This window comes from Musa acuminata, unplaced genomic scaffold (genome assembly GCF_036884655.1).
Source record: "Musa acuminata AAA Group cultivar baxijiao unplaced genomic scaffold, Cavendish_Baxijiao_AAA HiC_scaffold_1077, whole genome shotgun sequence".
Taxonomy (NCBI): domain Eukaryota; kingdom Viridiplantae; phylum Streptophyta; class Magnoliopsida; order Zingiberales; family Musaceae; genus Musa; species Musa acuminata.
In genome coordinates, this window is record NW_027021291.1 from 615086 (window position 1) to 630197 (window position 15112).

Sequence of the window (15112 nt, forward strand, 5' to 3'; positions counted from 1 at the left end):
TCAGACAAAGAACTTTTTGAGGTTCTGGATGTTCCACGTTCTCGGCAAGGAGGAACCGTCCATTGCTGTGAGTCGATACGTACCCGGTCGGACCACGGCGGCAACTCGATATGGTCCCTCCCACTTGGGGGCCAGCTTCCCCCTCGTTCGGGTCGGGTCGCTGACCTCGGCCCTTCGTAGGACTAGATCGCCTAACATGATCGGTCGGGGTCGCACCTTTTTGTTGTAGGCCCTGGCGACGGCTCTCTGGTGAGAGAGGGCCTTCAGGTGCGCGTCGGCGCGCCGCTCCTCGAGCACGTCGAGGCTGGCGCGAAGTCCCTGGTTCGAGGTTTCCTCGTCGTAGCTCCTTGTCCGACGCGTGGCGATAGACATCTCGGGTGGTAGGATGGCCTCGGTTCCGAACGTCAAACTGTACGGGGATTCTCCAGTCGCAGTCTTGGGAGTGGTTCGCAGCGACCATAACACACTAGGGAGCTCGTCCGTCCAGATCGATCGGGCCGCTGACACTCTTCTTTTGAGGCCATCCAAGATGGACCGGTTGGTTACCTTGGCCAACCCGTTCGTCTGAGGGTGGGCCACCGAGCTGAACCTTAGTTGAATGCCATGACCGGCGCAGAATTCCCGAAACCTTGTGCCTGCGAACTGAGGTCCGTTGTCGGTGATAATGGCCCTGGGCAACCCAAACCGAGTTACAAGGTTCTTCCACACGAATTTCTCCATCTGATGTTCCGTGATCGTCGCCAGTGGCTCGGCCTCGACCCACTTTGTGAAGTAGTCTACTCCTACAATTATGTACTTCCGCTGTCCAGAAGCTGGTGGGAAGGGACCGAGGAGGTCCAGCCCCCACTGGGCAAAAGGCCATGCGCAGTCGATGGGGGAGAGCGGGACCGAGGGTTGTCGGGGTGCGCGGGCGTGTTGCTGGCACGATCCGCACCGCTGCACGTAGGCTTTCGCATCTCGGCACATGGTTGGCCAGTAGTAGCCTTGGCGGAGTATCTTGTGCGCCAAGGTTCGTCCGCCGATGTGTTCGCCGCAGACCCCCTCGTGAGTTTCGGCCAAGACTGTCTGTGCTTCGTCAGGTTTGAAGCATCGCAGGAGGGGGTGGGTGAAGGACCGTTTGTAAAGCCGACCACCCTCCTCGGCGTACCACGCGTGTGTGCGGCATAGACGTCGAGCGGCGACTTCGTCGAGAGGGAGAGTTCCATCCCGTTTGAAGCGCAGCAACTCTTGCACCCACGTAGTCGGCGCACCGCCTGGGGCCATAGTCGCTACTTCGATGGCGCGGGCGGGGAGCTCCTCAATCTCTGGCCATGCCTCGGGGGTTTGTCTTGACGCCAGCTTAGCGAGCGCATCGGCTCGCTCATTTTCCTCCCTCGGGACATTAGATAATGTAAAGTAAGGGAACCTCGCGGTTAGGTCTCTTACCCGTGCCAGGTACTTGGCCATGGTTGCGTCCCGAGCTTCATATCCACCGTTGAGCTGTTTGGCCACAAGTTGCGAGTCGGTGAGGACGTGTATTGCGTTTACCTGCATCTCGAGGGCCAGCCTTAATCCCGCTAGGAGTGCCTCGTATTCCGCCTCGTTATTAGTGGCTTTAAACCCGAAGCGGAGGGAACGCTCGAACGAGCGTCTGTCAGGGGCGAGGAGGACCAGCCCCGCTCCGGCACCACTTGAGTTAGCTGAGCCGTCCACGTGTAGGATCCAAGCCTCGGGGGTTTGCTTGGGATCTCCGTCCATGGGAGCCAGCTCCGCGATGAAGTCGGCCACCGCTTGGGCCTTCATGGCGGTCCTGGGTGCGTAACTGATATCATGTTCACCGAGCTCCACGGCCCATCGGAGGAGTCGACCTGCAACATCGAATTTTGTTAAGACCTGCCGGAGAGGCTGGTCGGTGATGACTTTCACCGGGTGCGCCTGGAAGTAAGGGCGCAACTTCCGAGCCGAGAGCACCAGGGTGAGTGCGAGTTTTTCTATCGGCGGGTAGCGCTCTTCAGGTCCACTCAGGACGTGGCTGACGTAGTAGATCGGTAGTTGTGGGCCGGAGCTTTCCTTGACAAGGACGGAGCTGACCGCATGCGGGGAGGCCGCTAGGTAGAGTCCCAGCTCCTCGCCGGGGGAGACAGAGGTGAGCCGAGGGAGGCTGGCCAGGTGCTGCTTTAAGGCCTCCTCGCATTCCGATGTCCATTGGAAATCCTTCGGGTTTTTGAGCGCCTTGAAGAGCGGGAGGCAACGATCGCCCGCTCGGGCGAGGAAGCAGGACAGGGCGACAAGTCTTTCGTTGAATCGCTATAGGTCCTTAACCGTCCGGGGGGTCTGCATATCGATTATTGCCTGTACCTTCTCTGGGTCGGCGTCGATTCCTCTCTGGTGTACAATGAATCCTAGGAACTTCCCGGAGGTGACGCCGAAAGCGCACTTTGTGGGGTTGAGCCGCATGCGGAACTTGCGTAGCGTGGCGAAGGCCTCGGCCAGGTCGGCAAGGTGCGTTCTGGCCTCTCGGCTTTTTACGATCATGTCGTCTACGTAGACTTCCATGTTTCTGCCGATTTGATGGGCAAACATTTTGTTTACCGTCCTCTGGTATGTGGCCCCGGCATTTTTTAACCCGAACGGCATGACCTTGTAGAAGTATATCCCTTGATCGGTGAGGAAAGCCGTACGTTCTCTGTCTTCGGGCGCCATCCTGATCTGGTTATACCCTGAATAGGCGTCCATGAAAGAGAGGCGTGCGTGTCCTGCCATCGCGTCGACCAGCTGGTCGATCTTCGGGAGGGGATAGCAGTCTTTAGGGCACGCACTGTTGAGACTGGTGTAGTCAACGCACATCCTCCAGCTTCCATTGTGTTTCTTCACGAGAACTACATTGGATAACCACTGGGGATACTTGGCTTCTTCTATGAAGCATGCCGCTAAGAGTCGGCCCACCTCCTCTCGTATGACGCGTTGTCGGTCAGGGGCGTGGCGCCGGGGTTTTTGTTTCACTGGGCGAGCGTCAGGTGGGATATTGAGATGATGCTCTACGACCTCTGGGTCGACCCCCTCCATGTCCGATGGGGACCAGGCAAAGATGTCGACATTTTTCCGCAGAAGACCGACGAGCTGTTCCCGTTCCCGTTCGGGCAGTTCCGATCCGACCCTTACCGTTTGGCTTGGTCGCGCTTCCTGCAAAGGAACGTCAACAGTGGATCCCCTCGGCTCGGGATGAGGAGCCAGTTTCTTCGCTTCCCGCGGATCTTCCAAGGGCGCCCTGGCCCTAGTTCTCTTGCCCAATGAGACGGAGGTAAGGTAGCAGCGCCTGGACTCTCGGGGGCTTCCGGTGGCCTCCCCGACCCCCTCGCGAGTCGGGAATTTGACGGTCCTATAGTAGGTCGAGACGACGGCTTTGACCTTGTTGAGGGTCGGTCGACCTAGTATGGTATTGTAAGCGGTGGGAAGGTCGACCACTAAGAACGTAGTCATTACGGTCTTCGATCTTGGCGGGGTCCCCACGGTCAGAGGCAAGGTAATGGCTCCCAGGGGCGATATTGAATCTCCCGTGAAGCCGGTGAGCGCTGAGCAGATCGGGCTTAAATTTTCCCTGGCCAGGCCCAGCTTCTGAAAGGCACTGAAGTAGAGTATGTTGGCCGAGCTTCCCGTGTCGACCATGATTCTCCTCATTTGCGCGTTGGCTACCCTTACCGATATCACCAAGGCATCGTCGTGGTCGGGTCGCTCAGCAGCTCCGGTTGGGAAGGTGATCTCGGGCTCGGGCTCGTGTCCCGAGGCTTCGTCGGGAGCGGACCGGGCGTACGCCTTTCTGCCCGACATGGAATTTCCTCCGGATGCGGGGCCTCCGGCTATGACATCGATGTGTCGCTCGACAGGGCCTTCTAGGCGAGGTGACTGCTCCTTGTTCGGCCGGAGGTATTGGCCGAGATGACCTCTGAGGATGAGCTCCTCGATTTGTCTCTTCAACTCGTAGCACTGCTTAGTGTCGTGCCCGTGTTGTCGATGGAATCGGCAATACTTTGAACGGTCTGCGAGCTCCCACGGGTTCTTCATCGGGTGAGGGTCCCTGAGCATCCCCTTCCCTCTCTCGTGTAAGAATATTTCAGTCCGGGAAGAATTCAAGGCGGGAAGAGGAGGCCTGGGGTCGGGCCTGTCCAACTTTCGCCGGGAGGCGGTAGGTTGTTGCTGTCGGGGCGATTCTGACTTGACCTTTTTGTGCTCCTCCCGCTTTCCAGCCATCCAGGTTTCCGCGGCGATAAACTGACTGGCACGTTGGAGCATTTCGGGGACCGCGACGGGGGGCCGCTCCACGAGTGACCAGAAGAACCTGGAGGGCCGCAGGCCAACCATGAAGGCCTGCATCAAGAGAGAGGGGTGAGCATCCGCTAGTCCCCGGATTTGTGTTGTAAATCGGTTCACAAAGTGGGAGAGGGGCTCGTCCTCCTTCTGGTTGAGCCCCAAGAGCAACGCCATGGACGGCTTTGGCCGGGCGTACGTCAGGAAGTTAAGCTCGAAATCCTTGGCGAGCTGGTCGAAGGAGGCGATGGTCCCTGGCTTCAGGCCGCTGTACCACGCGCGGGCTGGTCCTCGCAGAGTCGTCGGGAACGCCCTGCACATCAGGGCGTCTGAAGTCCCGAATAGCGCCATCTGGGCCCGGAAAGCAGCCACGTGGTCCGCCGGGTCGGCTACGCCGTCGTACGCATCCAGTGAGGGGAGGTGGAAGTGCGGCGGGATCGCCTGGTCCTGTATCTCGGGGATGAACGGAGATCCTCGGTGTCCGTCCGCCCCGAGCTCTCCCTTTGACTTACGAACTTCCTGTTGTACCTCGTCAAGCCTTTGACTGACGAGGCACAGCTGAGCTCGTAGAGCGTTCGTCGAATCGACAGTCGGAGCCTCAGGTTCGGGATGGCTCACCGTGTCCTCTGCTTCCCGACTCCCGGGATGAGTTGTGGGGTTTCGAGGCGAGCCAGGAAGTTCTGTGAGTGGCACGTGAGTCCGGGCGGGGGGCTCCTGTTGCCGCGAAGGCGGCGCTGCCTGCGAAGACGTTCGCTGGGAGACGATGGTCTGCACTATGCTTGTCAAAGTTCGGACCTGGTGGGCGAGGTCATGAAAGGCCTCAGGTGGCACTTGCGACGGGTCGGCGGGTGCACCGCCGGGGGGCGCCAAGCCCGGGTCGTTGAACAGTCGCCAGTAGCGTTCTGATACCGCTGCGGGGCGTTCGTCGTGGGTTTCGTCACGCTGTTCCCATAAGGCGGGGAGCTCCGTATTTGAGGATCCGCCGAGGTGGATTCGCTGGTCGCCTGACATTTGGATGCGGCCCTCCTTCTAGCGCCAATCTGTTACGGTAAGTAACCTTTTAGCCGCGACTTCGGGGTTGACGCGGCTGATTCAAGGCTCCAAATGACTCGGATCAGACATGACTCCCTTTGAAGTCCCGGGGCGGCGGATGCGGGGGATCTTGCCGGGGAACTCCGTCTTGTCGAGCAGGCTTAACAGCGGTCGGGTACCTGCACACAGGTCGGGTCGGTAGCTCGGCCCAACCCCTCCGATGATCAAGTCAGTGCGGGGAAGTATCGTGTTTTTTGGCCTCCCCCTTTCCCCCATGTCCGATGGGTATTTATACAAGGGTTTTGATGTTACCTGATGGGCCATCCTGCAGGAGGGGGGCCGTACCTCTGATGGCGTCTGTCGTCATGGACGTTGCGTGGAGAGCCGAGCTTTGGCAGGGTGAGGGGAGCGTCGGTCAGCCGAGGGGGTCTGGGTACGGTGGGTGTGGGCTCATGTCGCGTCGTTATTAACGTTCGTTCTGGGACAGTGTGCCGCACAGGGCGTTCGACGTGGGGGGTGTATTACGTCAAATCCGGGGTGTTACGTCAGGCCAATTTTTTACCCCTATCAACAGGCATTATAGAACTGGTGCAATCGAGAAATAATAGATCAGTGTTAGTGAGATGGCACAGAGAATCTATTCGGTCAAAGAGAGGATCACTGTCAAATGACCAACCATATTTATAGTTCATATCACTCGAATTGAATTGCTTTCATGCATCTCAAAGCACGCATTACCTTGATTTCTGCATCTAGCCTCTGACCTGTGGGCGCTAGCCGTCTGCCATTCCTCTCCTTTGCCTTCTAACAGAAGAAATCGTTCGCTTCCTAAATGCCTGTGTGCAACGATATCTAATCAGTATCAAAGCCTTGTAGAAACAGCCAGATGATCCAATGAGTTGAGGTTCCCCCAACCTGCAGTTTGCTGTGGTGAGTGGTTGACAGCCTCGTGCGCCATCACAAGTACACACCCTGGAAAGGCAGGCGAAGGCAAGTGAAGCCCATCGACTCCGACAGCTCATTAGGTGAGAAGGAAGGAGATATAATACTCCATTGGGACAGAGAGACGCCCCTATTCTTTCTTCTCTGGTCCCATTAAAGTCAGCAGCGCCACTTCCACCATGGGGCGTCTGAACCCAGGCAAGCTTCATGGGGCCTCACCCCAGTTTCCTTGGAGACCGTTCATGACTGCAGCAGCAGACTCCGTTTCCACGCCTAATTTGCTGCTGCATCTCCACATTTCTGCCGACCTGAGAGCCCATTAAAGAAGTAGAAACTGCGAGGAAATGGTCTCTTAAGAGACCCTCTGCTGCCACTTTCATGGCAGTAACGAATGCTTTTCGACTCCAGTTTGATCCACCGCCTTTTCATTGCAAGTTCTTCGACTGGGGAGAACATCGGTCGACCCTCGTCGATTCTTTCACGTAAGAGATGGATAACATGCAGCCGCTGTGCCTCGTCTTCCTCTTCCTCTGCTCCACCCTGTTGCTGCAGTGGTCGCAGGGATGTCACCCCCACGACCGTTCGGCCCTTCTCACCTTCAAGGCCGGCATCACCGCCGACCCCTCCGGCCTCCTCCGCTCCTGGGACTCGGCCACGGACTGTTGCTCCGCGTGGGACGGCGTGGCCTGCGACGCTGCCACTGGCCGCGTCGTCAACGTCTGCCGCCCTGGCCTCTCCTCCGGGCCCGACTTCATCTCCGACGCCTCCATTGCCGGGAGTCTCTCGCCTGCCCTCGGCGACCTCTTCTCCCTCCGGTTGCTCGATCTCAGCAACCTCAAGCAGCTCGCCGGCCCCGTTCCACCCGCCCTCGGCCGCCTCTCCCGCCTTGAACACCTCCTCCTCGACTCCAACCAACTCACCGGCTGCATCCCCTCCGCCTTCGCAAACCTCACCCGACTCCGGAAGCTCTCCCTCGGCAACAACCGCCTCTCCGGATCGCTTCCCCCTTCCATGTTCACCTCTCCATTTCTTTCCGTGGTCTCTCTTTCCAACAACAGGCTAACCGGCGGCATCCCGGCATCCATCGGGCGGGTACCTGCAATGGAGGCACTAGACCTCCATGGCAACCACCTCACCGGCTCCATCCCCATGGAGATCGGATTGCTGCGAAGGCTCACTGTTCTTGATCTTTCAGAGAACAAGATCTCCGGCGGCATCCCCAGCTCCATAGGCAAGCTCAAAAACCTGGTGGTTCTCTACTTGAACCAGAACCGCATCACGGGAAGCATTCCGCCTTCCATCGCCGGTATGGTCTCGCTGCAGTTCTGTAGGATGTCGGAGAACCAGCTCACCGGGAGCATCCCGGATTCGATCGGCGGCCTACCTAGCATCGAGAGACTGATACTGGAGAACAACAAGCTCACCGGTCAGCTGCCCGCCGCTATAGGACGCCTCGCCACGCTCACGGACATCTTCTTCTCCAACAACCGATTTACCGGCAGGATCCCTTCCAGCTTCGCCAACCTGGCCAATCTGCAGACGTTAGACCTGTCGCGGAACCGCCTCGGTGGTCCAATCCCCGCCGAGCTCTCCCGGCTGCGGAACCTCCAAGAGCTGGATCTCTCCTTCAACTCCCTGATGCACTTGGGCAGGCCGCCGAGCTGGCTCGGCCAGATGAACATATTCAAGCTTGTCCTGGCGGACACAGGGATCTCCGGTCCGCTGTCTGACTGGCTGTCGTCGGCGTCGTCCATCTCGATCCTCGACCTTTCCAGCAACGGACTGGTGGGGGATCTCCCGCCGTGGATCGGCAACATGACCGGGCTCTCGTTGCTCAACCTCTCCAACAACACTCTGCATTCGGGGATCCCGGAGGGGTTCAAGAACCTGACGCTGCTGATGGACCTGGACCTGCACTCCAACGAGCTGTACGGCCGGCTGCGGCCAGTGCTGGCGAAGGGGACGCAGGACCCCTTGGGGCACTACCGGACGCTGGATCTGTCACGCAACCGGTTCACCGGGGGGCTTGACGAGGGCGTGGGGGAGCTGGCCGCGATGGACACAGTAGAGAGGCTAGTGGTGTCGCACAACCCAGAGCTTGGCGGCGGGATACCGGCGTCCATGGCGAGGCTGGCGGCGCTGAAGGAGGTGGGGATGGCGGGGAACGGGCTCTCCGGGAGCATACCTGAGGGCGTGCTGGACCTCGCGCGACTGACCGAGTTCGATGTGTCAGATAACAGGCTCAGCGGTCGGATACCGCGCCATCGGGCTCCCTTGACGGCGGAGGGCTTCAGAGGAAACACGGGGCTCTGCAGCGCGCCTCTCCCGCCATGCAAGCTGTGGTAACGAGCCAAAGTACACAGGAAGGAGTCTCAGATTTAATTTCCCGATGTCAAGGTGACGGAGAACAAAACAATACTTTCTTGTTTGACAATTCATGGAAACGTAAGAACGGCTTGCACTTTTTTCTTTTTCGTTTTTTGGAGTCCAATTGTCTATTAAGGTGAGGAATCTTAATATATCAAACTATATAATATAATATAAGGCTACATACTTACATAATTTATAGAGATTGATGAATATATCTATATACTTGAGCTCCTCCAATCGAACAATATCCATGTGTTGTTTCAGTCGACGTAATAAAATCTGGTTCAAACCGTTTTCAGTTAGATTTGATTAAAATAAGATAGTTTGAATCGTAATCGATTCAAATTTATTTAATCGATTCGATTAATTCGATTCAATTAATCAGTTTATAATTAAAATAATTATATATATATATATATAATAAATTAGTTCAATTCAATTGATCCGAACTGAAATCTTGGTTAGGTTCAATTTGAACACCTCTACCATTTATGGCTTGCACAATATTTTTCTAATAATATATTTACAAATATGTGTACCAAATCTAAATCTATGATTATATAAGAGGACCTCGATAAAATGAATATTCTTTATGTTTTTATTTTCATCACAAGTAAATTTGATTAGGTTTTGCACTAATCTCCGATCTCCAACCGATGTTTAAGAGTGGCAGAAGTCATGAGATTGTTAAGAAGAACCGTTTAATAGTCAAAATCATATATCATGGTCTACATCGACTCAAAATATTTATCATGGTATTAAGTTTCAATTATATATTGATCTGATATTTAAGTTTTTTTTTCACTTAAGTTCAGTTTACGATCATTCGAACAAAAATCCTATTTATCATGTCATATCGTGACAAATCTTAGTTTTAATGTCACTCCAATGTTTAACCGGTTGACAGCGTTGTTTTTGCATTAGAGAAACCGTCAAAGAAAGGCTGCTACTTTCAACGACACTTGCAACGAGCATGATCTCGAACGGAAAGCAAACAGTGGAAGAAAGCCGATCAACCAGAAGCTTCACATCAAGAAAACAAACAGTTCGATCCAACCCTCCATGGGAACTAATCAGGCAAAGTAAAGGATTAGCTTCTTCGTAAATGAAGTGAAATCCATGTCCCAAGTGGCACTCCAAAGAAACGCAGCTGAAGGTGATCCCACCCTAATCACAGACAAACCCCATTCCAAGATCAAGAACCAAGGAAGGAAGCCAATTCAAGAAATCGTTGAGAGATCGGATTTACCTAAGAAGCCGATGAACGTTCAAAAGAAATTCTACTTCCTCGGTGAATGACTTGGTAGAAGATATAATTTCTTGAAATTTAGGTTTATTGTTTTTTAAGTAGTTACGTAACTGATTGATAAATTTCTTTACCTGTCCAATTTCTAGCGGATCAAGATATCCATTCGCTCCGGTATAAATAGTAGCTATCTGTTCTTCCACTGCGAGAGGGTCTGATTGGGATTATTTAAGCAACTCGCGTAATCGTTGACCTCTTGCCAATTGATTCTGAGTAGCTTTATCGAGATCAGAAGCGAATAGTGCAAAGGCTTCTAACTCTGTGAATTGGGCTAGTTTCAATTTTGATTTGCCGGCTACTTGTTTCATGGCTTTAATTTGAGCTACGGATCCTACTTTGGAAACGGAAATACCCACATTAATAGCAGGTCGGATTCCAGCATTGAATAGATCGGCAGATAAGAATATTTGTCCATCTGTAATGGAAATTACATTAGTAGGAATATAAGCTGAAACGTCTCCAGATTGAGTCTCAACTATCGGTAAAGCGGTCATACTTCCTTCACCTAAACTAGAATTTGATTTAGCGGCTCTTTCCAAAAGTCATGAATGCAAATAAAAAACATCTCCTGGATAAGCTTCACGACCGGGAGGTCTTCTTAATAGAAGAGACATTTGGCGATAAGCTTGTGCCTGTTTGGAGAGATCATCATAAATTATTAAAGTATGTTGTCCACGATACATAAAAAACTCAGCCAGAGCCGCTCCCGTATAAGGAGCGAGGTATTGTAATGTAGCAGGTGAATCCGCCGTTTCGGCTACCACAATAGTATATTCCATCTATCCTACCTGAGCCACAGAAGATGCTTTTTGACCAATAGCTACATAAACACACATTACATTTTGACCTTTTTGATTGAGAATCGTATATGTGGCTACGGCTGTTTTGCCAGTCTGTCTGTCTCCAATAATTAATTCTTGTTGACCGCGTCCTAGGGATCATCAAATCAATGGCAATAAGCCCCGTTTGAAGAGGCTCATATACAGAACGTCTAGAAATAATACATGGGGCAGGAGATTCAATTAACCGAGATTCAGAAGCTGAAATTTCACCTCTCCCATCAATAGGTTTAGCCAGAGCATTTATAACACGACCCAAATAACCCTCACTCATAGGTATCTGAGCAATTCGTCCTGTTTCTTTTACGGAACTTCCCTCTTGTATCATCAAACCATCACCCATTAATACAACGCCAACATTATTTGATTCCAAATTCAGAGCAATGCCTATTGTACCCTCTTGAAACTCTACTAATTCACCTGCCATTACTTCATCAAGACCATGAACACGAGCAATTCCGTCGCCTACTTGAAGTACGGTACCAATATTCACAATCTTTATTTCTCTACTATATTGTTCAATACGCTCACGATTAATATTACTAATTTCGTCGGCTCGAAGGGTTACCATTAGTGTTTCTTTATTCTTTTTAGGAAGGAAAAGAAAAAAATAATGCCTAAACTATAACTAAAAAAAGAAGGGCTAATCAGTTATTTCTTGCATGGCCCTGAGAATGCCAATATTAGCACGGATCGTACGGAAATGTAACTCGCTATTCAAGCAACTATTCAGAGCTCCTTGTAAGGCTTGTTGGAAAACTCGTTGTCGGACCTGATTAATCGCTCTTTGTTGTTCAAACTGAAGGGTTTCATTTTTGTAATTTTCTAATTGTTCCAAACTATTACTAGTGGCATTAATCAAATTTTGTTTTTCTCATTCTATTTCAGAGTATCCATTCATTCGATACTCATATGCTTCCATTTCCACTTTACATAAGCGAGCCCGGGCTCTTTCGAGCTGCTCAATGGCCCCTTTACGTAATTCTTCCGAATTTTGAATAGTATTCAAAATCCTCTGTTTTCGATTATCTAATAAATCATTTAATGAAAGTAGATTATCTTTTCATTAATTTCAAAACTTCCATGATCTCTTCCCAAACCAAACATGAATCTTTCGATTCATTTGGCTCTCACGCTCAATTATTTATTTTATTTATGGTGTGGGTATTCCCATATCTTTTTTAATGTTTTATTTATGGTGTGGGTATTCCCATATCTTTTTTAATGTAATGAGCCTACCCTCTCTTTTCTGTTTGTATTCAAAGATGTCAAAACTGATACAAGACCAGAATATCAGGAGGACTCTTCCGACTAGACCAGACAAAAATCTAGAATTGTCAACAAAGTTGTTTCTTTATTTGTATTTTATTTATATTTGTTTTGTATTTTATTTATCATTTTCAATTTTAGAATTCTATTTCATTTTTCATTTTAAAAAAATGAAAATAATAATTATTATATTTTTTTATTTGTTTCTTCAAGTCCAAAAATTCCTTTTTTTTATACATAGGTCGTCATTTTGGCATTAGATAAAAAAAGCAAAGTGCTCATTTTTCTAGTAAATGGTTCAAATTCTTTTATCAATACGAGTGTTCTATATCAAATCAAATAAATTACCAACTATTTTTTTTTAACCATTTCGTTACTAACGTAGTGGTAGAAGTGGTAGAAAGAGTACCATGTTTTACCTAGACTTTAAACAATTTAGCTTTAACCATGTTAATGGTCTCACATTATTGGTTGATAGAGAATCAAAGTGGATTTACCAATAAGTCACGAAATGCTATGGTTCTTACATATGATTTCTTAATTTATTCAGAAGTAATTCATCGAGATCGTGCACCTTTTTCCTATTTCTCCTATAAATACCATAAATAAAGTGCAGCCGGATGGATCCAACCTATTCTTGAAATACACAACTCGCACACACTCCCTTTCCAAAATAAATCAATACACCAAGCACTACACTTAGATTTATTGGATTTGTTGCTAAAATATCGGTATTAAACCCGAAACTCCCGGCAGATGGCCAGTGACCCAAGGAAACGAAAGAATCGATTACATTTTTCATATGCTCCCCTCTCTTATGGATAGGACTAACAAAGAACAGAGTTCTTTTTGTATCACTTCACTCGTCTTTTTTTGATCGATTTCTTTGTTGAATCTCGTATTTTGATGATGAAACTACTTGATATATGTTTATGATTTAATCTGCGGTTTGAGTAACGCAGGATGCTTCGATCAGGATGAGACAATTAAAGCAGGAAAATCATGTTGTGCCGAAGGAACATGTCAAAAGATTGGACGTCGGGCCGGTGGATCGGTCGACGTATCGACAGAAGGCTTCGGGCCGTGGAATCGGGCATCAGGCCAAGAAGAGCGGGTATTGTGCCAAGGATATCGGAGTTGCGAAGTCAACTGGCCGATTGGGAAATAGGCTGCAGGAGAGGACGATGCGCCGAAGAATCGGACGAAGCGTCGAGTGACCAATGACATGTCGGACAACTTGGTTAATTGCTTAGGATTAATTGTCTCGATCGAAGTTTTGTTTTGTTGTGCAGGTTTAACTATGATAACGATGAAGACATAAAGCGAAACAAAGTGTCGGAGTCAAGCGCGAAGGATTTGTTGCGAGTTCGAGAGTTCGACGGAAGTCCGAAGGTTCGTCGGGAATGCTACCGGAACTAGCCGAGAATGAGTTGGGAGCTTGCCGAAGGGTTTTTCGAAAGCTCGCCGGAAGGTTCGTTGGAAGTTCACGGAGCTCGCCGAGAAAGATCGGAGCTTGCCGAAGAAGCTCGTTGGAACTCGCTAAGATCAAATCGTGAAGTCTAGAAGCTTGCCGGGAGTCCGCAGAATGGTTTCCGAGAGTTCATCGGAAGACCGCCGGAAGTTTGCCGGAAGCTCGCCAGAAGAAGTCTTGACTTGCGGACTTTGTAATAGCTTAGAAAATGTCTTTAAAATCATAGTTAGCACGTTAATTAGGGTTAGGATTAGGTGTTAATCCTATAACCCAAGTAGGGGCCAATTAGGCTCAAGTTCGGACTGGTTTGGGCCAAGTTTGGAGCCAAACCAAGTGAGCTGAAATAGTGAAGGAGGTGCAACCGCCCCAGGCAGGAGGTGCAACCGCCTGGGCTAAGTCTCCCAGTGAGACTGGGCGGTGCAACCGCCCCAGCCAGGAGGTGGCACCGCCTGAGCTCAGTCTTCGAGCTAGACTGGGCGGTGCAACCTCCCTGACAAAGAGGTGGCACCACCTGAGCTCGGTCTTCGAGCTCTGGCAGAGAGGTGCAACCGCCTCAATCAAGAGGTGGCACCGCCTGGGGCTCAGTCTCCGAGCCAGACTCAGGCGGTGCAACCGCCCCTGATAGAGAGGTGCAACCGCTTGAGCTCAGTCTTCGAGCTCTGCCAGGCGGTGCAACCGCTCCAGTCAGGAGGTGCAACCGCCTGATCCCGGAATTCCGGGATTTGATCGTTTTGAGCTCCAAATTTGAACTGGGTTGGGGCCTATAAATACCCCACCCATTTAGCACAGAAAGCACACAGACCTACACCAAAATCTTGATCCTTTCTGTGATTCTAAGAGCTCAAAATTGTTGTAAAGCCTTTAAGTCTCCTCCTTCTGTTCTTCAAGCTTTTGAGTTGTAAAGTGAGGAGAGAAAGGTTCTGTAAGGGTTGTCTCCTGAGCCCATCAAAAGGAGTGAAACTGTAAAAGGGCAGTTGGCCTTCGCCTATTGAAGGAAGGCCTCTAGTTGACGTCGGTGACCTCGTCGGAGGAGGAAGCCAAAAGTGGAGTAGGTCAAGACTGACCGAACCACTCTAAATCTCTGGTTTGCTTTTATTTCGAGTACCTTATCATTACTGCAAACCTCCTACATAGCTACTGCTCTCTGCGCCTTTACGAACAAGTTTCTAAGTGCTGATCTTTCCAAATCTGCATTCAGACGTAAATCGGTGTTTTTCGTACGATCTTTACATTGCAGCTTACGTTTGCGTTTTGATTCTGCAAAACTGTCTTCTGCGCTTTTACGAACTAGTTTCTAAGTTCAGATCCCTTTGAAACTGTTTTAGACGCAAACTACGTTTAGACGTAAAACTGCGTTCAAACGTAAAACTGCGTTTAGACGCAAACTGCGTTTAGACGTAAAACTACGTTTAAACGTAAACTGCGCAAACTGTGTTTAAACATAAAACTGTGTTTTAGATGTAAACTACTTTTAAACGTAAAACTATGTTTAGACGTAAAACTGCGTTTAGACGCAAACTGCGTTTAGACGTAAAACTGCGTTTAGACGTAAACTGAGTTTAGACGCAAAACTGTGTTTAGACGTAAACTGCGCAAACT

At 50.5% G+C, this 15112-nt stretch overlaps 2 protein-coding genes and 1 pseudogene across 2 annotated transcripts; 1 reads left to right on the top strand and 2 right to left on the bottom strand.

The window, feature by feature from the left end:
• LOC135666191 (uncharacterized) lies at positions 1 to 5295 on the bottom strand. Its single transcript, XM_065177763.1, has 2 exons — positions 2338 to 5295; positions 1 to 2286 (listed from the first exon to the last, which is right to left on the bottom strand). Exons 1-2 carry the CDS (start codon positions 5293 to 5295, stop codon positions 1 to 3), a joined length of 5244 nt encoding a protein of 1747 aa, XP_065033835.1.
• Positions 5296 to 6543: 1248 nt separating this feature from the next.
• Positions 6544 to 8828, top strand: LOC135666241 (LRR receptor-like serine/threonine-protein kinase GSO1). The gene has a single exon (XM_065177811.1). The coding sequence runs from the start codon at positions 6748 to 6750 to the stop codon at positions 8602 to 8604; it is 1857 nt and encodes a 618-aa protein (XP_065033883.1). The 5' UTR covers positions 6544 to 6747; the 3' UTR covers positions 8605 to 8828.
• Positions 8829 to 10231: 1403 nt separating this feature from the next.
• On the bottom strand, positions 10232 to 12108 carry LOC135666253 (ATP synthase subunit alpha, chloroplastic-like; annotated as a pseudogene).
• Between the last annotated feature and the right edge of the window lie 3004 nt (positions 12109 to 15112).

Bases quoted from the DNA above. Each gene is read 5' to 3' on its own strand.
- LOC135666191 (XM_065177763.1), bottom strand. From the start codon at position 5,295: ATGTCAGGCGACCAGCGAATCCACCTCGGCGGATCCTCAAATACGGAG. The intron at 2,287-2,337 runs GTACAGGCAATA...AAGGACCTATAG, and splicing joins TCGACGCCGACCCAGAGAAG to CGATTCAACGAAAGACTTGT.
- LOC135666241 (XM_065177811.1), top strand. From the start codon at position 6,748: ATGGATAACATGCAGCCGCTGTGCCTCGTCTTCCTCTTCCTCTGCTCC.